The sequence below is a fragment of the Stegodyphus dumicola genome, chromosome 7 (assembly GCF_044657685.1).
Source record: "Stegodyphus dumicola isolate Sdum_Otavi_A_Nest chromosome 7, ASM4465768v1".
In the NCBI taxonomy this organism is placed as follows: domain Eukaryota; kingdom Metazoa; phylum Arthropoda; class Arachnida; order Araneae; family Eresidae; genus Stegodyphus; species Stegodyphus dumicola.
In genome coordinates this window covers 27,078,117-27,103,486 of record NC_140774.1, presented here as the reverse complement: position 1 = coordinate 27,103,486, position 25,370 = coordinate 27,078,117, and the positions used below count along the sequence as shown (strand labels likewise).

General features: G+C 33.0%; 2 protein-coding genes across 2 annotated transcripts in view; both read left to right on the top strand.

Annotated features, from left to right (window-relative positions):
* The first annotated feature begins 460 nt into the window (after window positions 1–460).
* On the top strand, window positions 461–4,090 carry LOC118185762 (cAMP-dependent protein kinase type II regulatory subunit-like). Its single transcript, XM_035355668.2, has 2 exons — window positions 461–1,642; window positions 3,735–4,090. The coding sequence occupies exons 1-2, from the start codon at window positions 724–726 to the stop codon at window positions 3,887–3,889; spliced, it is 1,074 nt and encodes a 357-aa protein (XP_035211559.1). The 5' UTR covers window positions 461–723; the 3' UTR covers window positions 3,890–4,090.
* A 4,742-nt stretch (window positions 4,091–8,832) lies between these two features.
* The window catches only part of LOC118185764 (cytochrome P450 3A8-like), a 58,182-nt gene continuing 41,644 nt past the window's right edge, over window positions 8,833–25,370 (top strand). The window contains exons 1-5 of the mRNA XM_035355669.2: window positions 8,833–8,955; window positions 18,174–18,270; window positions 18,504–18,556; window positions 21,821–21,917; window positions 24,695–24,811. Of these exons, the coding sequence (XP_035211560.2) occupies window positions 8,879–8,955; window positions 18,174–18,270; window positions 18,504–18,556; window positions 21,821–21,917; window positions 24,695–24,811 (441 nt within the window). The 5' untranslated portion in view covers window positions 8,833–8,878. The remainder of the gene's footprint in view (window positions 8,956–18,173; window positions 18,271–18,503; window positions 18,557–21,820; window positions 21,918–24,694; window positions 24,812–25,370) is intronic.

The following is a 25,370-nucleotide window of genomic DNA, read 5'->3' as shown; positions in this document are numbered from 1 at the left end:
ATATGTTTAAAATTATTCTGGGATTTAATAAGCTATAAATTTATTATTAACATATGAATTGTGGCAACATTTAAAAGAGCATGTAGATAACATCATTTAGGCAAAAAATATGAAATACATATTAATAATTAATTTATGATTTAATCTTAACAACAGTAGAAATATCATTTACATAACAGCATCATTTAGGTAACAAAATATAAAATATACATTTAAAATTAATCTGGGATTTAATCATTACAAGAAGCAGATCTGGCAGCAGTTAGCAACCAGAAAGAATATTTAAAGGATTTAACTGATTAACAAAAGGCAATCACAAAAATTCCAAAGTATATGTGTTACTAAAAAGAAATTTGAAGGTAATAAATTCGTGTTTGTGTATACATATATAAACATTTCAGTGCGTATAGTGAAGTTAATATATTAACCACATATATATATTTCTTTGTTTCTGCGCTTTTATCTTCGCTGGAGCTGTCGCTCTCGAGGCTGAACCGGATGACACAGATGATAATAATAATAATAATAATCTTGAGAAATAATGAAAATGTTATAAAATATAACAACTTTCGGAATGGCAACAATGCAGAAGTCGATCTTCAGAATCCTTATAGTTTGAAATCCTATCAGACATTTCTTCTGTATCGTTTATAATGCTTTTGAGTAATGTGAACTCTTGATTCTGGTATCCGAACTATTTGTTAATGTTTGCTGAGTAAGTGTATGGAAAATCGGCAGTTTATTATTCCACCGCAATTAGAGAATCTGCTTTTGGAATTCACAATTAACGTAATCGTTGAAAATCCTGAAGATTTAATCAGCCACGCTGCAGATTACTTCACTCGCATGAAGAACGAAAGGGACGAAGGACATTCCGCAAGGGATGCCAGTGGAAATAAAGATGACATAAAGAATATTTTGGGCCCGCGTTCTGCTAGACGGCCATCTGTAATGGGAGAAAGATATAATCCTGAAGAAGATGACATCTCTGATATTGAAGTTTATCCTAAATCTGATGAACAGATAAATCGAATCAAAGACTGCGTACAGGACGTTTTTCTCTTCCGAGCTTTGGACGAGAAAGACCTTTCAGCCGTTATCGATGCCATGATGCCACGATCTGTAAATAAAGGTGAAGTCATAATACGGCAAGGTGATGATGGAGATTTCTTCTATGTTGTGGACAAGGGATGTTATGATGCTTACATTAAGAATGACAAAGGTGCTGACGTACGAATCCAGACGTACGAAAATTCTGGTAGTTTTGGGGAACTGGCTTTGCTACATAATCAGCCCAGGGCTGCAACAGTCAAAGCGACAACAGATGGATTCTTATGGGCTGTGAGCAGACGTAGTTTTAATAGACTGGTAGTTCGCCGTGCTTTCGAAAAAAGAAAACACTACATGAAATTGTTAGATATTGTTCCTCAACTGAAACCACTGACCGAATATGAAAAGATGCAGCTATGTGACTCCTTATCCCCAATTTCTTTCAAAAGTGGTGAAGTAGTGTTTAATGAAGGAGACGATGCGGATGGTATGTATTTTATTGAAGAAGGTGTAATCAGCGTGAGCAAAGCGTCACCAAAGGGTAAAAGTCCTTCCGAAGTTGCTGAACTCAGTAAAGGCGAGTATTTTGGAGGTAAGTCCTTTGAAAATTTAACTGTTAATCTCTGAAAAGTTAAAGGTGAGTTTTTATTTAAATATATATGTGTTTATACCTGTATTACGGTAACTCATCAATAATCATCGAACTTAAACGAACGTTAAACAATAAGTGATGAAATCAATATTGGTATTGATACGATATGGTCAGCTGAATATGGTTGACCATATTCAGTGAATAATAAGACAGTAATGAAACAATTATCCCGAAGGGAATTTGTACTCACAGCCTATTGAAAAGGACGTTCCAAAAGTCGGAGGGCCTGATAAAATAGTAGAAATCGACGAAAGCCTTTTTACGAAACGCAAAAACGACACGGGTTGAATACTGGTTGTTTATTATATAAAGATGCATTCGTTCCTTCATGATTCCGCATGGTTCGATGTAGTCAACTTTCGAAGTCGACACGATAATACGTAAATACATTAATATTTTGCTTGATTTTCCCATTTTTATGTCGCTTAGGACGGTATGATGGTTTCCGGAGGCTGACTGCGTGGCTAGAAACTAAGGGTATGGATTCGACTTCCACATAAGGTTTGGGCTATATATATCCTTCCTTGTTGCGGATACAATATTGGTCCAGATCTGCAACCATGGTTCACTCTGGGCAATGCTCACGGTGCTGAGATGGTTCAATGAATGATGCATTCAATCATTCTCGAAAAATGCTCTTCAGGTAATTTTTCAGCGACTGGGAGAAAAGGTGAATCTTCGGATTATGGTAAATAAGCAACTTTTTTCGAAAATTTAGCGACCAACCGTGCTACAGCAACCTGCTAGTTTTTTTTTTTTTTTTTTTTTTTTTTTTTGACGCCATTTTGTTTTCACGAAGTAAAGACATGTTTTTTTCCTACTGAACATTTTTTCCAACAATCTGCTAGCCGAATTACGCTTATGCTAGAACGTTTATGGAACAAAAGTGCTTAATCATGACGAAGATTAGGTGCGAAATTGTTTCTAAGTACTTATTAGCTAAAATCACGATCGGAATTTTCCGGAAAGTAGTGGAGCAAACGTGCACAGAAATTTGTTTTTACAGGGCAAATTTATATATGAAACATGTAAATAATTTTTCTCATAAATTAGAAAAATTTGCACGAAAATGCAGGAAACTTTGAAGTCGGTAAAAAGGACATATATGAAATTACCTGATCGCTAAAAAGTATGTATACTATGCAAGCTTTTATATGTTCAGCTTGCATATACCCTTTACAAGGATGAACATTTGCACATATAAAATAAATAAAATATGCAAGAAATTACATTAATTTTCTTTTCCCTCTAAATTATCTATTATAAAAGTCACCACAAAATAATCTGTGATTGGAACTGTGTACTTCTCAGATTATTGTTAAAGTCCTAGCTAGTAACCTTTATCGCCTTACCAAAATGTCGCCAAACTACCTGTTACCATATTCCAAAGATTAGCCGGACAAAATTCCATTTACATCACTTTTTATTAAAAAAGTTTTTTATTAAAAATTTTATTAAAAAAAATAAAGAAGAAAAAAAATTTGTAATCGTTAGGAAATCAAATCTCAAAATTAATTTATTTAATGTCTATGGTTTTTACTCTTCTAAGGAATTTTTCGCTCTTGATTATCCCCCCCCCTCCAAAAAAGTGCAAAGTAATATTAATACGAGTATTTAAAAATGGTAAAGCAGAGGTATTAAAATATAAAGCATTGGATTAATTTGTACGCATAAATGTGGAATAAATGATAATAGTATTAAATCACATTAAAGAAAAAAGGTTGAAAGGTTTCAGATTTTAACGGTAACCCAAAGGCCTTATTAAACGTTTTACGCTCTCGCTGAGCTCGCAGTCTGCTATTGCATTCGCTCCTGCTAACGCATTTTTTCTCCCCCTTTTTAGCTTTATTATTATTATATAATGTTATAAAATATAGTAATTAAACAGAATCAGATTTCCTAAAAGTATGAATCTTTTATTGTAATGAGATGAGAAGGAAGTTATGCATGCAACATTCTTTTTCCGGTTTATGATTCTTCTAAGCACTTCATTATTTTTCGTTTAATTTACTAAAACTTCTTTTCGTTTCAGAAATGGCTTTGGTGAAGAAGATACCCCGTTCAGCGACTATCACTGTAGTAGAAGATGCCAAACTGGCTTTCCTTGATGTTGGTGCATTTGAACGACTTTTAGGCCCATGCATAGAAATCATGAAAAGGCATATAGATACTTATAAAGATTCTTAGACTATCACTGGGATAAATATGACTTACAAAAGGGGTACATCTCTTCTCATTAATACTTTCAAAGACTGTGCTTTGTTTCTTGGATTTTACATACATTTTATTATTCAAAATTACCTTGTTTTATATGATTAATGTCTACTTTCTAACTTTATTTTCGTGAAGAGAATTATATTACATTTAAAGACTACAATAAAAGGTAAAAAAATAATAATAATAATTTTGCCTTCTAAAATAAGAAATAATGTATTTTTTGCTCATTTAAAATTTGAAGTTTTTATTTCGAGTTAGTATATATTCGTACTGCGAAATTTTAGTTACTTCGCGTTTATGGTCAAATCCCTATTAAGCGGAATAATACCGCAGATGATGCCCGCAGTTAGCTCAAAATCATGGTTAATTTGAGGGTAATGAAAAACACAGGAGAGAGGTATAAATCGTGCTATTAATAGCTATTAATACTATTAACTATTTACTATATTATTTATTAATCGTGCTATTAATACTATTAACTATTTACCTGTATTTTCAAACCGTTTAATCTGGAGAAAAGTTCATTTGGTTACGTAAACTAAATTAATACTCGGAACAAAAAAACGTATTATCAATACCGGAACAATAAACTTCAATTGAAGGGAATAAACAGAGTTGCAAATGAAGATGAATAGCTGTATATTTGATTAATTTTTAGAATTTAATGTTTTATTTATAACGCGGGGTTTACCAATGATTATATCTTATGAATTAAGTGTAATGAAATTAATACTTATTGTGGATAAAAACAACTCCCAAATAACTATATCAGTATCTGCTGTCTTTGTTGTTATTCCATGCAATTTTCCCATCAAACCGCAAATAACAAGCTTATCTCTCTCCATGTCCCCCCCTTTTTTTAATAAAGTTTTTTTTTTTTTTTTAAATAAATGACAGAAACCAGAAACTGGTTAATTCGCTCCTGCTTAATCGGGAACTGATTGTGGATTTCTCTATCACATACAGCTGTAGTAAAAAATTTTCAGTGCCTACAGTGGCGTAGCGTGGCGGGGACGGTCTGCCTCTGGCAGTACCTTTTGGGGACGGCAAAATTTCACAAGAAATAATAATAATATCATCTTGTAATATGAACTAAAAATTTGAGCAATTTCGTTTCATATTTTTATCGCCTCTACAGTTCGGACCGATTAAAATGAACACGGAATTTTTTGTTATGTAAGTGAGTTGCAACGTTATCTGTATTAATCAGTTGGCTTGTGGTAATTCCCCGTGTTTTATTTTATGCTCGCATTGATAATTTTGCCCTGCGCGGCTAAACTCCACTCTACGCCATAGAGTATGCATCCATTTACAATGCCATGAATTAAAATAAAATTCTAAGACTCAAATATTATTGTACTTAATACAGAATGAATCCTGACCTATTTCGTGTGGGTATATTTTTTATTTTTGCACAAAAAGTGAATTAATGCTGAAGATAAAACTTATACATAGAATATTCAACGATAATTAATTATTTCGTGTAAAGAACAGAGAAGAACATAATATAGAACATACTGTTTAATAACACCTGCAACATCAGTCTTCCAATTCATTCACTCAATTAAACTGCTACAATTCATGGTTTTCCTTAAGTGCGCATTGTGATTTTGTGATTTTTAAATTATTGAACTTTGTCGAAAAGTTGCATGTAAACTATAAATCAGTGGTCTACATATTCGCCTCCTTGATATACATACAACCATGTGAGTGTTACAATTTTTATTTTTAGTTAGAAGCATTTATTTTATACTGTATGGTCAATTTTATATGTAATAACCCATATCTTTGTACATATACTAATTAGGATAAGATATAATGGTAGTTCAATATGTAGTACCTAAACAGTGAATATTGTGATATGACTTCAATTCTAATATGAACATTCACAATCACACACCAATTTTTTTAATAAAAATAACGAGTCAATTATTTAATCACGTAATTGTAACATATAAATTCGTTAATAGTTACGTAATTTACATATCTGTAATTTTGGAAACCATAGTTTGTAATATAAATACAATCACTGAGGGAAAATCGAGATTAATTATTCGTTAATTTACAGCTGGGGAGGGCGGGAATGAGGCTAGGTGGACGACGAATAAAGTGGCGGCAAATTTGGCCTACGCCGCGGGCGGCTGAAACCCACACTACGCCACTCAGTATGTATCATTTACATTCATGGTATTTACAGTGCCATGAATTATTGATAACGAACGCAAAAATTTAAAACTCAAACACTGTTGTACTTAATAGAGAATGAACTAAAAAATCCCGACCTTTTTCATACGGATATATTTCTTAATTCTGTCCAAAAAGGGCAATAATGCTGAAGATAAAAATTAAAAATAGGATATCATTTGAGATGACATGCCATTTTCAAGTTTATATTTTTAATACATCTTGTATTAGGTACTTTTCTGCCTATCACAGATGCATTCCATTATGCATTTCAGCATGTCCTGAATTGTAAGCAATGATAAATACTTATTTAGTTGCCATAGAGCGTCGAGAAACCTGATAAATGAGCACTGCCCTCACCAGGTTTCCAACTCCGGACCTTCTGTCTGCCAGCCAGACGTGCTTGCAGTTACACCAAGAAGGCATACAATAAGGAGGGATAAAACATCCTATATGTGTACCAATTTGACGTAGTAGATATTGCTGACATGCATGTTTCTTCATTTTCAGAACCATAAGATCCAGCAAGCAGCTGCATGTTTACCAACAGTGAAAAACATTGCAATACTCACCATATATGATAATTTGGCATCCCTTAATGGGCATTTCTCTAGATAATGACTATTGCTGGATATTCTACTATTCACAAGTCTTGTAGTTGAAAAAAGTTTTCATGAATCATTATCAGGGTATTCAGTAGGTTATTGTCACTGTGAGTGAGTTTATCTATGTAGCGTTCACAAAACACTTTCCTCCTGAAAATGTTACGTTTTCCTAGTTTGACCAGTTAGTGAGCTTAGATATCTGGAATCCACTGCAGAATGTCATCTAATGAAACGTAAAAGAAAAGCCAGACTTGCACAATAACAGTATAGAAACACAACCCGTGGGAGATCATCTCAGAAAGTGGAAGAGTGTTTTTTAACTTTTGGCCCATTTATATGAAATTCTTCAGTCACTGTAAAGTTAATTTTAGATAACACATTATTAGCCCAAAGAAGCAATTTGCCTAGAAGGGCTATTAATTTCGTTTTGGAATTTGCGTCGTCCACTATAAAACGGCGTTGCCACCAAATATTAGAGCTCTGCATTATATTTAAAGAAATTAAATAATGAAAATCTGCATGAATGTATGCATGTTTTTCGAATTGTGAAAAAAACAACGGTACCTAGAGATATCAAATTTTCAATAACGTAAATCCTCCTCTCGAATATGGAAGTTTACATTTGGAATTTGTTTTATTATCTACGAGTATTTTATATTTTGTAAAACTTTAACTAATTTTTGATTAACAAATTCAACGATTTCAAAACGAGCAATGGCAACACGGTATGGGAAAAAATTATCTCCAGTTCGCGAGACTGTGTATCGGAAATTCTAAAGATATGCTCTTTTTAAATATTTTGTGATATTGCTGTTGAATTGAATTTTATAGTTTCTCCTTTGGGTGTAATATAAAATGTGAAAGCTTTCAGAATTTTTTTTTTCAAATGTTATTTCTTTCAGGTAACTTCATTTCCAAAAGTATCATTTCTGTCTTTGAAAGAAAAATTTTGAGAAGTATTTTTGGCGGCATAAAATGTAACAATATCTGGAGAAGAAGAACTAACTCTGAACTCTATAAATCTTTTAAAAAAATAGATATAGTAAAATATATAAGGATTCAGAGAATTAAATGGGCAGGATACTTGTGCAGAATGGATGAAAATCGAGTAACTAAAAAAGATCTTCTCGGCCAGACCATTCGGCACCCGAAAAAGAGGTAGACCTAAACTTAGGTGACTCGACTGTTTGGAAATAGACTTAAGAATTTTAAAAATAACCAATTGGATGTATAGGGATAGAAAAGCTTGGAATTCGATTCTGAGGAAGGCCAAGGGCCCATCCTGGGCTGTGTGGCCATTAAAGAAGTACTTCATTTCCTTCCATCAGTCTCATTAGAATGTATATTGTGGTGAGGAGCATAAATACCGAGCAAATGCTTAAATTAGAGTGTTTTGACAATTTAGCAGCAAAGCAGTTAATCTCGTGAGCCGTTGGCCACTCTGGTTTTGCCTAGTGCTAGTGCTTACGAGTCGAGAATTCTTAGAGCTAAGGTGAATAGATATTTAATCTATTTATTCTGTTTTACTGATTTCAGAATTTATGAAACTGTGGATAGGTTTTGTTAACTTTTAGTTTTACCTAAATTTTATCTTTAGTTTGCCTAAATAACGAAACTAAATATCTAGAAGTAGTAAACAAATAAAATTAACCAATTAATTCAACCAATAAGAATGAATTTCAGAAGGGGGTTGGGAGTATAAATTCTTACTCAAATACAAAACATAAATAAAAGGTGAAAAACTCATGGAAGACAAAGTACATACCAAAAGCTTAAAAATAAAAAATATATACTTTTGTTTTCATACCGTTAGACATGAAATAATGTAACATACATTTTAACTAACTAGTTTAGAAAAGTGATTAATTTTGGCATTTACTGACTCGAAATACAAGAGAATTTCGATTTGTACATTTGATACAAATCGTTATTGACGCTCATAATAAAATGAAAGTTGGAATGCAAATCAGTGTTATTCTGTCATCATGATAGCTTTTTATATTTTATCTTATTTATATTTTATCTTTTTGTTTTATTTTATTATATCTTTATCTTATTTTATATTTTATCTCTTTTTTACTTATTTGTCATGCGCAAGACAGAAATTAACGCCTTTCATCGCAATCTCGCGAAACCTTCTCAGTTGCTTTTCATTACTGTTGATCACATCATGTTTGAATTAAATGTTTACGTTTGCCTGCCAATTGTTGGCACTGTCATTGCAGCTGGTATTGCTCTATATCTGCGGTGAGTAGAAAGAACTGATTAAAAATTCATGCTAAATTGAAGGATGATTTTTGGAATTTATATAAGTCTGAAAAGGATAATATAAATTCTACTCTCTGCAATTGTTTAAACAAAAGTTATTATTCCTCTCTATTATTTTCTCCGACTAATTAAAATTTACGCATAATGTAAATAAACAGCAGGCAGTGATGGATCAAGAATGCTTAATAGCATCAATAAATTGAGCACATATGTTATTTAATAAAAATTAAATTTTGGTAATAAAACTTCCATTTGTATTATATGATGAATATACAAATGAATCCAATTGAACTGTAGTTTTTTATTCATAATATTTCCTATTCATTTACCTAATTAGTAATTCTATAATTTATTTTTTTTAATATTAAAATAAATGTTATTGGTCCAAAGGAGCTTTGTCCTTGAGGGACTATTGTTCTCGTTTTGGCATTTTGCGTTGAAATCTTTAAAAAGCTGTATCACTTTTCAAACTGTTGCCACCAAATATTATCGCTCTGTATTATATTTGAGAAAATTAAATAATGAAGAATCTGCATAAATGTATGTATGTTTCGCGCATTGTGATAAAACAACGGCACCTAGAGCTATGAAATTTTGAATGACATAATCCTACTGCGAATATGGGCATTTGGAAAGCCCAAATTTGTAATTTGTAATTTGTTTTAATATCGATTTCATATTTTGTAAACCTTTAACGAATTCTGATTAACAAACTCAAGGATTTCAAAACGAGTAATGGCAACGTTGTACAGAAAAAAAAAAATATCTCCAGCGCGTGAGACTGTGTATCGAAAATTCTAAACATACATATGTTCAATTTAAAATTATTTCGCGATATTGCTCTTGAACTGAATTTTATGGTTTAAGTGCTAAGAACGTGATATCTAATAAATAAAAGTAACATACAAAATGGTGAAAAAAGCCCCTTTGGACGTAATTTAAAATCTGAAATCTTTCAGATTTATTTTTTTATTCATGTTTTTATTGCTTTCAGAGATTAATATTTTGATCATCGAAAGCTACCCATTTGAGTATGTTGAATCGTAACAACTTGTTTTCAGTTCAAGCATGAGTAAAATAATACCTAGTAATAAATTCTATTGTCAGGAGGGCAAAATAGAAATTTCGTTACAAATTCTTGTTTAATATTTCTAATGTGTTACGGCGTTTCAATTAAGTTATCATATTTAAAACAACAAGTGAATTTTTTTAATTGTACTTTCTCAAATGCTGTACTTTCCGAAAAGCAATATTTCTAAATGCATGATACTTCTAAGCGTTAATAAAATTTATTATTCTATTAACGTATTTATTTATATACGTTAAGAAAATGTTGCGTTTTTTTTTATCTTAAAATATTTAAGTTATATTCAATAACAAGATGATACTGTAGCTACCAACTACATATATTTCGAAGAGGGTAAAAAACAAATGATCAATTATTGAAAATTGTATGGTATTTAGTATTGAAAAAAGCTTTGTATTGCACTGTGATACGTATTGCAGAATTAAATAATCAGAATATTTCTGAACAATTAAGTCATTGATTCTGTATTGGGGAATTAAATCAAGATGACATTTACAGATATTAAAGTAATGTATAGTTTTATTTTCGAAAAATAATTTCTTTTCAAACATTATGTTCATAGATATCAGATTGTTTCTTTTAGGATGCCACCAAACTACTTTATTTTTTAAAGTTTAAATTTTTGCACTAGTTTCATTTAATAGCAGAATAACGCAATAATAAAAAAGAAGAAATCTGTTCTGTTAGTTATATCTCTTTGTCCGTTACTTCAGTACGAATTATTTGGCTGACGTGTTTAAATTCAAAAAATATTAATCCGCTAAAAATTTCATTCCGAACTGTATTCTTTGGTAGCTGCATTAGAGTAAACAAAAATACTGAATTCAAGTTTACTGAAATTACAAAATTTCTTTGGCTTTTAATGGAATGAATATGGTTATTATAATAAATAAAATTAATCATACAACTTCTTGTACTTACCTAGCATCTCACATTGCTATTTTACAGGGGAAATTTTCATTTGATAATTCTAAACATGATTTCGCTGAGAAGCAGTGTGATGTTACATATTTGGTTGCTATATTGAAGAAGTTCTTTATTTTTTACTTTGTTGATTTTGTTTGGTATTTCTACGGATAGTTTATATAACATTTGTTTTAAAAATAGAACTGTTTTTTCATTCGCGAAGACGCTTTATCTTTCTAGCAAAATAACGAGTTGAAAGGAGAAATTCAAATTTCAGACTATGGTCCTATTTGATAGCAGCTGGTGACTATGGAACTGTTCATATTATTTTAACTTTTTCTGATACATTCACCTTTCCTCCTGTGCTTGTGCAACTGTCTGCTCTTCTGTTTGAAGTTTTGGTATTATTTCTTTCAGAAATGAAGCAAAAGTTTAAACAGAAAGCTTATAAATTCTATGTCTCTTAGGAAGCATACACTATAGATTTTAAAAGGACTACTGAAGAATTATCTTCTAACCTTGTGAAACAAAACAGAAATCAGAAGAAGGGTGTATAAGAGCCTTTTATTCAAACATAAAATTAACAGTAACCAAACTTGAGTTTACACAAGCTAAGTACTTCTGACTTAACAGAAAAACGTATAATGTTGAACAAAAATCAAAATGTGGGAGATTAGTCTAACGACTCACAGGATAATTTAAAGAGCAAGCAAGTCTCTGGTTTGTAGAAAACAGGCGAGTCATATGGCTAGAAGCACTCAACGCCAATAAATCAAGTCCCTAATCAAGTCCCTCGTTGTCTCATTTACATTATGGTGTGAAAAGCGTGGGTGAAAAGATAGTGATAGGAAAGTCTTTCAACTTAAAATTAACTATTAGTTAAAAATAAATAGATAAACCTCACAAGCTGTACGCTTAATTATTCGGTTTGAAACCTTCAGATGGAAGAATTGCATTCTGTTTTACACGTATGTCTAAATAGTAGGAACTTTCACTGGCAATACTTCTTTGTTCATCATCATATCTTCAAATATATATTTTTTGAGTTTTATTTCTTCCAAGAAATTTTATTTTGCATTTTTAACCTATTATATATACAAGTAGAAGTTAAATTAAATTTAGAAGTAATTTATATTATTATTGTGATTGTGAAACTAGAAAGTGCATTTTCTTGCACTTCACAAAAACTATTTCTTTGCAGATACTTTTTTTGCAACGGAAGTACTTATATAAAATCTCACTAAAGATAAAGCAGAAATCTTCTTACACAAATATGCTTCGATTACTGATATTTTCAACTGGCGTACGATCAGACATATTCACTGTAAGCTAAAATACGGTAAGTCTTTTAACACACGTAGCGTGCTAGGCTCAGAGCTTAGCTTAAACCTATCTTGAATATACCCATGAATCTTACATTAACGTAGGTAAATTATTTAATACGAAACTTGTTTTATTGTAAAGTTTTTAAGTGTTAGAATAATTACTAACAGCATACTCGGGTGAAAGAATACTGGGCCTAAATAAATATGAAGCATTAAATTAAAATTAACTACTGCGTGGCTGGGAGAAAAGACAGCTAACGAAATCATCTGTTTCGCTATTGATGAGATTCTACATAACCTACAGAGGGTTCTTGGAAATAATTCCCAGTGGGAGGCTAGTGGTGATAGCATTATAATCGTATGGAATGCTTTGGAACTTCGGATTCCTCCTATCTTGGAAGCAAATGATTATACTGAAGAGATAAAACTGTTTGTTTCTAAGACTGTGCTCCTGTAGATCATAATCATTTTCAACGAGGGCAATAATTTCAGATTAGATGCGAGATGATAATTTTCAATAAGAGCAACAGTGGCAATATATTATGATGATGAAATACATAGGTATCGGACGTGTGTATGTAAGACTTTAGAAGACTTTAGGTTTCCCTTGCTCACATAATTTGATGGTAAAATACGGTAAGTAATCTAATCTAATCGACACAATCTAATACTTTTGAAACTGCTTCAAATGATGCATCAGACAGAGATGCGCAAAACTTCCGTACACATTTCAATCTTCATGACAATAAATGCCTATTGTAACTTTCCGTTGGTTTCTGGTGTTCCTAGTCTGATAGTTCCTGCAGGAGATGCAAATTCTGTATATACAAGATAGGTAATAATAATGCTATAGCCCTCCATATCAGTTGATTTCATTCGGCTTTTATACGAGTATATTCAATTCAAGTTAAGCAGAATCAATTGTTTTGTTTCACATTTAAATTCCAAAAGTATGCATTGTATAAATATTATTTAATTATGCAATTCATACTATTGCTGTTGTATTCTGTTCAGCTTGGTGATGAAATACTCACCGTTCGAATATCATTTTCTATGATCTAGTATTGTTGCTTTTCTAAATTAATTAATAGTCAAGCTGAGGAATATACGCATTTTTCAAGTAAGATCCGTTTTGCAATAAAAACAAAAAATAAAACTTTTTCAAGAAAAGATTGTTTTCTGAATTTACATACAACTCTCTATTTTCTACATGATTTCCTCGCTGGTTTAAACATTTACCGCAATCAACGACGAATTTTGAGACATCCTCCCGGCAGAACTTTACCGCCTCTGATTGATAGCTAATTATTCACGGTTGCCTTTTACTTCTTCATAATTATTCCGAGCTTTCTTGACAAATCGCAATTATGTTTATACTTTATTGTCCTCAGCGCATTGTCGCTATCCATTTCACATATATGGTGACGAATTTACGCAGGTTTCAAACTTATTGCTCTTAAGAATTGAATGACTGACCATATTTCACAGCTGATGAGATATCGATTTTTTAAATATATTAATCTCACAATATGGTGGTGGTGTATTGAGAATACGGCAAAGCACACTAGGGCTATCTGCCTAATGATATGAATATGAAGCATAATATGTTGCTTCATATTCATATCATTAGGCAGATAATCTATCTCTCACAATATGAAGCATAATATGTTGATGCTCTGAACGCTGTGTCGGATTATGTAGAAAGCATGAATGCACACTTATTCTTACGCAAGCGCAAAATTTGAAACGCTATTCTTAAACGAATCTCAATTAAAAATCAACCTAGGTAGCAACAATATTTTTCGGCTAATTTTCAATTTGGACAATAGATTCTAATTCAATGTAGTTCCACATATAATCTTTAGAATATTCCTGTACAATAACACAGATACCTGAAGCATACATAATTATCATTATGTAACACCACTGTTAAAAATGCTATTTTTCCCCTCTAACGTCTTCCTTCTTCTGCTTAGATTCTATTGAATAATAATGTTGCGTGCGTACGGGTTCGTTATGAAATGAATGCACAAGTCCGATGAAAAATGAACAAAATTTATTATTATCACAACAAATAATGCTTAAATTTCGTCAGATATTCGTGCAGTATTATAATCTCACAGTAGTTCTACTCAAACGTTCAAGAGAACTTAATTCAAAATAGCTAAAGAAAGCTAATCCGCAAATTCGCTACAGTCAACAAGAGCAGTTTTCTAAACAAACTCTTAAAACAAGCTAACAAATGACAATAACAACGAACTGAAATCGAAATCGAGTGAATGTTTAGGCGGCATTTAGTAGCCTCTGCTACTTTAACCGTCTCTGTTGGATATATGCCCTAAGGCGTTGGGAAGAATTAAAAAATTAAGGTGATTTACACCGCACCGACAAAGGTGAAGCAGGAACATGTGCTAATGCACGTGAGTTGGTCAAGTAGACTTTGGAGAAGGAGGGTTCAAGCATCTGGCCGCCGTACAACCTGTGATGTATCTTCACTAGTTGAAGAAAGATGATACGTCGAGGCCAGTCACATGGGTGGTCACCCACCCAAGTACTGACCCCGAGCTCTGCTGCTGTAAACAGGGAAACCTGAGTGTTGAAAAAGTGAAAAGAAATCGTAAACATAGTGAAATTCCCTCAAATGCTTCTAAGCTGGTGATTACTCTTCACTTTCAGCAAATCTCATCAGTGTCATGGCTGCTTTGAACCCGGCAGTAAACTTCTCAGCCGTGGTTTTTGCAGCGCGGATCTTCTCAATGTGCTCAACCATACTGTTCAGAAATTTTTTGATTTTAGGATCCTGGATCCAGTTTATGATATCATTGTACTCTGTGGGTGGGTTTTCCAATTTTTTCTTTACTCTATCACTGTAGAGAGGTTTTCATCAGGGTTTTACTGCTGTCTTTCTCTGTTTCGATAAATTTCGGAAAATCTGCCGGCGAAGGGATCTTAGCTGCTGGCTTCGCCTGCTGCTTCTTTGCTTCATATCGCTTCTTGTACACGGGGCAACCCCTGTATGAACTTACATGCAGTAGTGAGCAGAAGATGCACTTAGGTTTTTCTTCTGGCTTTAGAGGGCATTCTTTACTTCTATGGTGCTGTCCACACTTGCAGCATCGCTCAGGATTTGAGCAAAGATGTTGCGAATGTCCATATTCTTGACATCTATAGCATTGAATTACGCGTATTTTCGGGGCAAACTTCTCGATCTTGACATTAACACTTAACATATTGTTGAGTCCATGAATTGCACGTCCTTCCTTCGTTTTCTTCAGCTCCAACAGGAAAATCGGAAGTTTCTCGATAGCGTCTCCTCTTCGTCTGGAAAGCTGCTTGATTTTACTTATCGGGAATTTCCTTCTCTCCAGATCTGCCTGGATTATTTCTTCCTTCATCGTCGATGGGAGGCCCTTAAGAACAACCTTAATATGTTTTTCGCTGAGTAACTGGAAAGTATGAAATGGTATATTTCTTTTCTGCAAAATCAGAGTTGCTTTTCTGTAATCGTCTACTGACTTTAAATTAACATATAGTAGTTTCATTTTCATATCGGCTTCGAATTCTTCACTGCAGTTATTGATAAGGATTTCATGAATTTTAGGCCAATCAACTTCGCTTTGCTGGAAAACTATTGGGGGTGGAGTTTCCTCTTTTTCGGCTCCTCCTTCTTTTTCCATACCTTCCACTTCACTTAGCTGCTCAAATCGATTTTCGTCGTAACTTCCATTGGAGCTTCGTTTTCTGACACTTTCGCGGTTTTCTTAAGAGAAATCCATTCTTGTTCCCTGCTGTCTGTTCCTCTTTCAATTATCTTCCCTGGATAAAATTTTTTCGTGAATGTCTCTACATCCATCTCACCCTTAGTTCTTTTATGAAAGTAATTGCAAATTACGTCAAATCCAAATTTCGCAATCTGGTCCCGGATTTCTTCTTCAGAACATGACTTGAATTTTGGGATGTCCTCATCATTTCCCATTGATAAATCTTCTGGTGTCTGTTCATCAGTAGCTTCTCCATTCGGTGTTTGAATGTCTCTTTTTTCCTTACCAGGTTTAACATCTTTCTTCTTACTTGGTTGTTCGCTTTCCGTATCTGACATAGTTTTCGCCTTTTTCGCTATACTTTTCGTTTCTTTGGCCATAAGGATGAAATCCTCTTTCTTCAATGGATAGGCCTTGTTGGTTTTGGACGAACGCTCGCTTCGGTAGTCCTCTTCATCAGAACTATCGAGTGGTGTCCTATAAAAGGACATTTTTGTTTTTAGGTTTCGCAAATCAATGACTTATTTATAGACACAAAATTTTTTGACAACAGCGTACGTTTAGAATTCCCAGTAGACTGTCTCTCATATTATAACTCAGAATGCCTACGACTACAATTCTTTAACTCCATACACTTTAAATATCTTTAGAACGAACAACGAACTGAGAAGTTTTCCTAATTTTTATAACATTTTAAATCTAGCGCGATAATTTTCTGGAACTTTCTGGAAATCAAAAAAAGATATTTATTTATTTAAATGTTAAAGGCATGTGTTCTTGTATTTTTAATATATCCGGCTTAGCTTTCTCATAATTCGTCACGCGCTGCATTGCACAGGGAATAAAACAATTTAATTTATAATTCTACTAACATTAGCTATTTAAATACCAAATCCGTAACAATAATAAAAAATTTATTAATTCTTTAGAATCTATTAGTGTAATAAGACACCTTTTGAAAAAGATTTTAGAATTTGGGGGGGGGGGAGGGAAATTTGCAAGAATAAAATAGAATAATACATGTGACTTTTTAAAAGAGCGAATGAAATATATAGGTATTTTTCCTTAAATAAGAAATAAAATGCAATTTTTAACAAACGCTGGATTTTCATAGTCTTTAAAGTATGCTACTGATTTCCAAAAATTGAACACGCGACAGTGAGTTTGTCATAACTGGAAACGTTTTGCTTTGACTGACTCAAAATTTCGCATGAATATAGGCAACTAGATTATATATTTGTGATTATAATTATAGGAAAAAATATTTTTAGGTACATTTTTAATTATTTATATAAACACATCATACATTGTACATTAAAAAAAATTAAGCTATGCCAATAAACAAAACAATTCTGATCTTTATAAAAACTCTGCGGCGAAATTCAATGTCTTTAAATCATCAAGAGCACTCTAGAGGGAAATAATTGCCATTGCCATAACACCAGAACAACTGCTGGTGCCACTACTGTGTCAAGACTTCATCCTCTTACCCTTGAGGTGTCATAATACTTCTTCTTGTAAAGACGTGAGGTTAGTACGATAGCTGAAAGAAAAATCAGCTCACATCATTATATTGCTAGCACTGAAAGTGTGGGATTGAATGCTACCGGGCTTGTTCCTATTTCTTCCTGTTCAGATTTTCATGGTTGTTCCATTTTTTTTCCCCAGTTCTCATGCTGGCACTTCATCTGTGCAGCTCTTATTTGATGTTTAAGGAAACACATATTCCTGATATCAGAGCTTACAGTCCTATTATATACAGTCTTTGCAGCACAGTACTGGAAATATTGACTTCTTGATTATTATAGTAACTATTGATCATCCAGGTTACGCAGCAGCTCATTGGATGCGTTTAACTAATAAAGCCGTGTATTTATCATCAGGCAGTCTGGTAACCCTTGGACAACGGGAAATTTGTTTCCAGATAACTGACTTATTCATCCGAAAGTAAGAAATTTCAAAGTAATCAGCACCAAAGAAAATAACTATACGTTTAATAAACCGTTGTATATTTCGGTACTCCCAATCAAAAAATTGGATTGCCAGACGAGAATACCAGTTTTAATGAAAAAATTATTATAAATATGTATTAATATATTTTATTTTGCTTCTTTATAGCTACCTCAGAAGAAATGACGATTATTGGGCTAAACGTGGAATTCCGTTCGTCCCTCGATATAGTTTAATAGGCCTACTGCGTTTGCTGTACTCTAAGGTTTTCTGTTTGTTTACTCTTCTAACTTTTCATCTTATTGAAAAATTTTAAAATTTACTTCCATGTTTAATATTCTCTTTGACCCAATAATTAAATATTTTTTAAGCAGTTCTTTACGTCAGTACAATTATTTTTTCATGGCTTTATAAATAGAGATTTTGCAAGATTTTGAATTTCAAAATCTCTTGTATTAAAATAATTTGATACTTGCCTTATTTATCTTTTCTTGATAGCCAGCTCATGAAATCCAGTTAGAGATATATAAGAAACATGGCAGAGTGTATGGGTAAGTATCTTTTTTGATTGTTTGAAATTTATGCAATGTTCATCAGCATTATCCTTGTTAAGGTTGATTATTTCAGTAATATATTATTTGAGCAATCTTTTCATCTGAATTATAAACGTAGAAATGTAAGATTGTAAAATTATAGTTAAGGTACAGAAATTTAAAAAAATATTTATTAGATTAGAGATTAGTTAACAGTTTTTTTCTTTCCCTCTCCTTCCTAGATGATAGCAAAATTCTTACTGAAAATGTATACTTAAGTGCTAGAAGAACTTACACAGAGGATCTTAATCAAAATACATAACTAGTCACTTATATGCATATTTCTTTGCATCCACTAGTATGTACATAGAATGATACACATCCCTGGAAGCTCTCAAAGCTGCTGTTTACGACATGAGAATGCACCAACAACGATTTCGTTGATTTTCAACACGTTGTCATAGTTGGTGCCCGTGAGATGAGCCGTAGAATTTCAAAGGTAGAAATGAAATTCAGTAGTTTATAGACGACGATTGCAAGAGTATAATGTGAGTATAAAAACTCCTGCTGAATTTCAAACTTACGACACCAGTCTGGTCATAGAAAGACGTTGGATGAACGTGATTATCGTCGGCTTTTGAAGAATCATTTCACACGATAGACTTGCAGCACTCTAGCAGCTATACTGGAAATCAGTGCTGCTTCAGCATTCGAACTACGGAACTTACTTTACAGAATATGGACTTTAAAAGCTGACGGCCAACTTAGGTAACCCTAATAATCGCGCGAGACAGAGCTATGCATCTTGCTTATTCATGGAAATACCAACGTTGGCCACTTTCTGACAGGAAGAAGTGAATATAGTCTGATAAAAGTCGCATTTGCAACAGTATCGACAGATAGAAGGATTCGTGTGTGGCACAAAACCTATGAGGCAATTAAATTCACCTGGAACTACATTTGCTAAACAACAAGGAGCTATATTGGCTAGTCAAGGTCCGTAACTGTATAGGGTTTGTTCAGCTGGAAATCATCGAGACCCTTGCTAGGATTTTTTGAAGCAGGAGACGTAAAAAATGTGTAGTGCCTCCCCGGGACTCGAAATCTGGATTTCTTGAATACGCATCGAGTGTGCTTCTGTTACACCATAAAGGCACGCAGAAAAGAGGGAGAAAATACCTTATATACTTTCCCTTTGAAACGACGACCTGGGGGTGATGAATTATCGTCAGTTTGGGCGCCACTTGTAGAGTCTTAGTTTTTTTTTTTTTTTTTTTTTTTTTTTTCCTGATAGAGACGAATGTGCAATGCCGTCGCCGGGAGTCGAATTCTGGATCTCTCGAATACGCGTCGAATGTGCTTCCAATTACACTACGAAACACGAAAGCAAGTAGAAAGGTGGGAGAAAATACCTTATAAGACAATTCATGCTGTTCCTTGAATCATTCAAGCCAACCATTACTTTCTAAAAAATTCTTAATTTCCGATTTCTTTCCGAATTTCTCCCGAATAAGAAGAAATTTTGTAGACAGAAAAGGTCTCCGGAATTTTTATTTATCTTCTTGTTATTGAAGATGAAACAGAGATGCTGAAAGTCGCTTTGAATTTTTGCAAAGTTTATTATTTTAAATACAGTCTCAAAACTCGTTCCAAATATTATAACCCTGCTGCGAATTTTCCTTACTATATTTGTAAAATCCTCAATTGGGTGAGCACGTTTTCCTTATGAACGACAGAACATGATAAAATAATTTTTTTTTTTTTTTTTGCCTAGACCAGGAAATAAAAGCAGAGGGATATCTAGACTTCGGTGGATACTTTCTGGAGAGAAGAATTGTTTGGTTCTTAAAACTAAGAATTGGAGGAGTTTGGCTGCTAGTAGAGGTGGTTGGAAAGGTTCAGAAGGCCTTGGCCCACCGTGGGCTGTCGCTCCATAGATGGTCATGAGACGATGATGATATCTGTAAAGTATTACTAGTTGTTAGAAGAATTTTTGAAGGAAAAGTTAAGAATTGTCTGCGATTAATTGTAATATACAAATGTGATCTTGTGTTGTTGTATTGTCATATGTGTGCATAACAGCGAATAAATAACGAAATAAACTTATCGGCTGCTTATAAAGTCGTCTTCATAATATCATCGACGACTTTATGAATAGGAAAGGAAAATGTTATAATTCAAATTTTACTTCAAACATAAACAAAATGCTTTAATTTATTTTCTGGCATATAATTTTATCATTTCGCTCTATTCTTGGCGAATACAGAGAAGAGCGGCAGACAGGGATTGCCTCTAGCGGAAAAAGCCCAGGTTGGGCAGTTGATATAATAACAACTGTAATAAGACAATTGTAATAAAACATGTACCTATCTCCCTAAAGTGATATTTCTTTATTTCTTTAATAGGCAAATTAAAGTGACGAAAAGTGATAGAAAAGTAGTGCAATGTAGAGAAAACATTTGCATGGAACAACAAAACCTGTTTTCCTTTTGGGAAACGCATAATTTTGTTCATTCCGCGGGTTTGAATGTGATTTGGCAGCCCGCAGTCAGCATTTTGAAAAGGAATGAGTAACCATCATGCACTATATAGAAAACGAATGGAATTGGTTGTGATTCCTCTAAAAAAATCTTAGTATGAGGAGAAACCTACTATTATATTACAAAGGTACTCCATAAATTGAACGCCTTGATCCTACTACTGGGGTGAAAGAAATTTGACTCTGTCGAAGACAATGCATTTTTGCTGGCAATAATATGTTTTTGTGTTTTTGAATGTAATTTATAACAGACAGAATTTAACAGCCAACTGAAAGCAATAACACCCAAGTTATTAAAAGAAAAAGGACCTCTCAGATGGAATAATCCACACGCGATAAAATTTCATAGGATTCCAACTAAGAAAAGTAAAGAGCATGGCAGATTCTCAAAGCTTTGAAGATTTCCCTTTCGCTAAATTTCTCTGTTGGAAAGCTTCTTTTTTTCTTCAGAAATTCAAAAGTGATTTAAATCTTCACTGTTTTGTTCAAATCTAGTTTAAATAATGTATGTTTAGTTTAGAAGTCGTACACTCTTTTGTACGACTCCTAAAATTCCAAAGAATGCATTTTTGTGTTTTTGTTCTTGATAATATTAATACGTAGATTAACGTCAGTATTATGAATTAAATATGACTTATTTTTATACTCATTCAAAATGACTGTATGCTTTTACCGAAGCCATCTTTGTAGCAATTTGAAGCCATCTTTTTCAAGCAATTAATATATATTTCTACTTATTTTAGTGGTTTCGAATTCTCGAAACCAAATCTTGCAGTGGCTGATCCGGATCTTTTGAGAGATATTTTAGTGAAAGACTTCCATATTTTCCCATTCAGAATAGTAAGTTTTGTGAAAAGATATCATAATTTGAAATATACATGACATTTCAAAACTGTGCATTTTAATTCTTTTTTTAGTTGCGAGAGTCATAATCTTGTTCAAAAATGAATTTATTGAATATCGAAATCTAATTTCATGTATGAAATTACAATTTTATGGGAAAATATTATGTTATTTTTAGTTACAATTATATTTTTCGGATGGAGTTATACTGAATGACCGTTTTTGCATTAGCATTGTCAGTGCTCACATTGCGCTAATCCATTAAAACGTGTTGCGCCTACCGAAGCACAACGCAAAAGACAGCATTTCTAGAAATGCTTTCTTACAGAACTACTCACATTTCTAGCCGCATTACTCTTACAATTTCCGTTCGACACTGTATTTCGAAGGAAGCATTCACAGAACATAGCGCATCAAGCTACTGATTCTTATCGTTAAAAGGGTTCTTGTGCACTGATACTTTAATTAAACTACATAAATACATTATTTTTTTACATAATTACATTATTTTGTTCGCTAACGGTCATATCGGACATCCTCGTAATTACATTTCCCTTCATTCAATGACAAATTAAAACTTTTTGTTTATTTTGCCCTGTACTACAGGTTGGGAGCCGCTGACGCAAAGAAAAGGAAAGGGGTAAATGAGGAACCATGTAGCTTCGATTCGCATAAGTCAAGGTATTACTGCATTTCGTGCAAAAAAAAAAAAAAAAAAAAAAAAAAAAGACAGGAACAGGAAAAATAAAAGAGTAACTCTTGGTCTACAAAAAACGAGCCTTCGAATACTGGGCAAACAAGATGCAGATCAGTGCGATACATTCTTTCTGAAAATTTATTCCTCCTTTTCCAATGAATAGCATCATCATCATCATAGGGCACCGCCCTGATTCTCCTAGCCGGCCATGTGACCAAAAAATGGGACTGCCCAGAAAATACGTATAAAAGAAACAAATTTATAAAGTCCAAAATCTGAGTCTCAGTGCCGAATTCCAATTCTACCTTTGCTCGTATTCATAATCTTCATTATTGTCTCTGCAAAATCCTTCCGATTTGAATAGTTCCTTTTAAAATCTTTCTTAAAATTCTTTCTATATTTCTCTCTTACACTGCGGGTAAGCGTACATTCATCGACGAAGTGTCTGGCGTCCCCAAACTTATAACATATTAAGCATTTATCATTATTCTGTAGATGGAGCCGAGTAAAATAAGCCGGGAAACCTCCATGATTAGTCAGTATCTGATTTACATCGACATTATTTATATTTTTCATTAAATCTTTTTTCTAACTAGATGACTAACATAGAATATCCCATTTTGTATAAATCCAGTTTTTCATTTCAGTAATGGTTTTTCTTTTGGAATCTTGGGTATTAAAATTATGGGTCCCATTCCCAAGTACCGCCATTTCAGCAAGGGTATCCGCCCACTCATTTCCGTCAATTCCACTGTGTACTTTTATCAGTGTAATTTAACAATATGTTTTCTTTCAGACTTTTTAAACAAGTCTTTTATTTCATTAATCAGTCGATTTTTATGATCTGGTTGAGAGATAGCCTGTAGCACAGAGAGGGCATCAGTATAAATATTTATAAAATATCGAGCTATTAATTTTTTGTTAAACCAATTCAATTTTGTTAATAGTGAGCATAGTTCTGCTTGATAAACCGAATTCATTGATTTAAGCTTTATTCTCACTTTATCAGTCTCCAGTCTATGAAAATAAATTACCGCAGTGATACCCATTCCTTTATCAATCCTAGAACGATCTGTAAAACGTGTATTTCGCAGCCAGAAGGAAAATCAAGATCACAAAATAATCCACATCGTGTCATTGCGTGAATAAAGTCCTCATTCTATTGTTGAAAGGCCATACTCGTAAGCCAATGGAGAGCATATAAACTCACTTGTATTTTTAATCATTAATATAGCATATTACTAATTTCTCATTTCACTAATCCCTGCTTGAAGCGGACAGTACACGACGGAACCTTAAGTTTCACTACTGAATTAATTTCTCATATTCTTTTCCCTCTTCTATTGTCATCTGCTATTATAATGTCAGGTATCTTCTGTTAGCTAAACAGTTATTATGATTTAAATCTTTACTACAGCTTCTCCTTTCCGTATTCCTCATCAGAATCCAAATTAGGTTTGTATGTATTTTAAGTTGAGGGTAATGAATCTTTAGAACGTTTTATAACTCGGCTTAAGTTCTTTGGCTAGCCGATGTTTTAAAATATATTTTAGTAAAATTCTGAACCAGATTAATTTAATCTCTTCTATGTGTAGTCTTAGACTATGTTCCTACGTTTCAATTTAACTTTAGTTATGCTAATTTAAATGTCCAAAAGTAGCGGAAGTTTCGTCTGAAGCTCAAATTATGCCTGTTCTGTTCAACTTTAAATTAAAGAAAAAGGTTATAGTATGTTCAGTATAACCTTAGTATTTTGTGAGTTGTTTAGTACGCATAAGATTAGTCTAGTACGGTTTACAGAACTTGCAGTTTCAACAAAAACTCTACAACGGGAATATGTAATTTTTATAAAATAGTGCTAAAGGTAATATTAAATAACGATAAATAGCTACATTTACCTTCAAGCAATTTTAATCGTAGCACATTCCACAGAAGTAAAATAATAGATTTTTTAATCGTGGCATAATAATATTAACTATCAGTTATAATAATATATTAACACACTATTGATGGTTAATATTGTTATATGATAGACTTAATGCTAGTTTTTATGATCATAGTTAACCCTTTGTTGCAGGATGTATCATTAGGTAATCATCTACTTGGCAAAATGGTCAGCGTACTAAAAGGAGAAGACTGGAAACGCGTTCGGACTGTAATAACACCTGCATTTACATCGAGAAAAATGAGGAAGGTAAGTAGATACGAAAAGTACACGGTTGAATCATATGATTTACCCGTATTTTACGGCATGTCAATCGATATTTTAAGAGAGCGAGCAGAGGAAAACTTGGAAAAGTAATCGACATTAGGGTGGGCATAAAAATTAATTATGCCATCTACTTATATAGCCAACTTAATTATTATGTTCAATAAAATTAATTACATAATTATTCCAAACAAGTAAATTATATTTATCATTCCAAATAAATCATTTTATCATTCCGAATGATGTCTCTTGTTATTAATTACATGAAAGTATTTTTACTTGTGAAAGGACATACAAATATCTGTTTCTGAAAGTTTTCCTCCAAAAAAACATTTTTAATAAAGTTTGAAAAAAAAAAGTGAAAGAAGTACCTTTAGTACGATAGTAATAACCACCGACGTTCTGCCAACGTTTTGGTAAGTTTTTTAAAGCCTTGGACCCAAAAACTTGGTGGCCGCATATACAAAAACCGAGAACCTCATTTTGGGCGTCTTGTGCGGAATGGAAGATAGCACCAGGAACATGTAGCTGCAGTCGCGAAAAA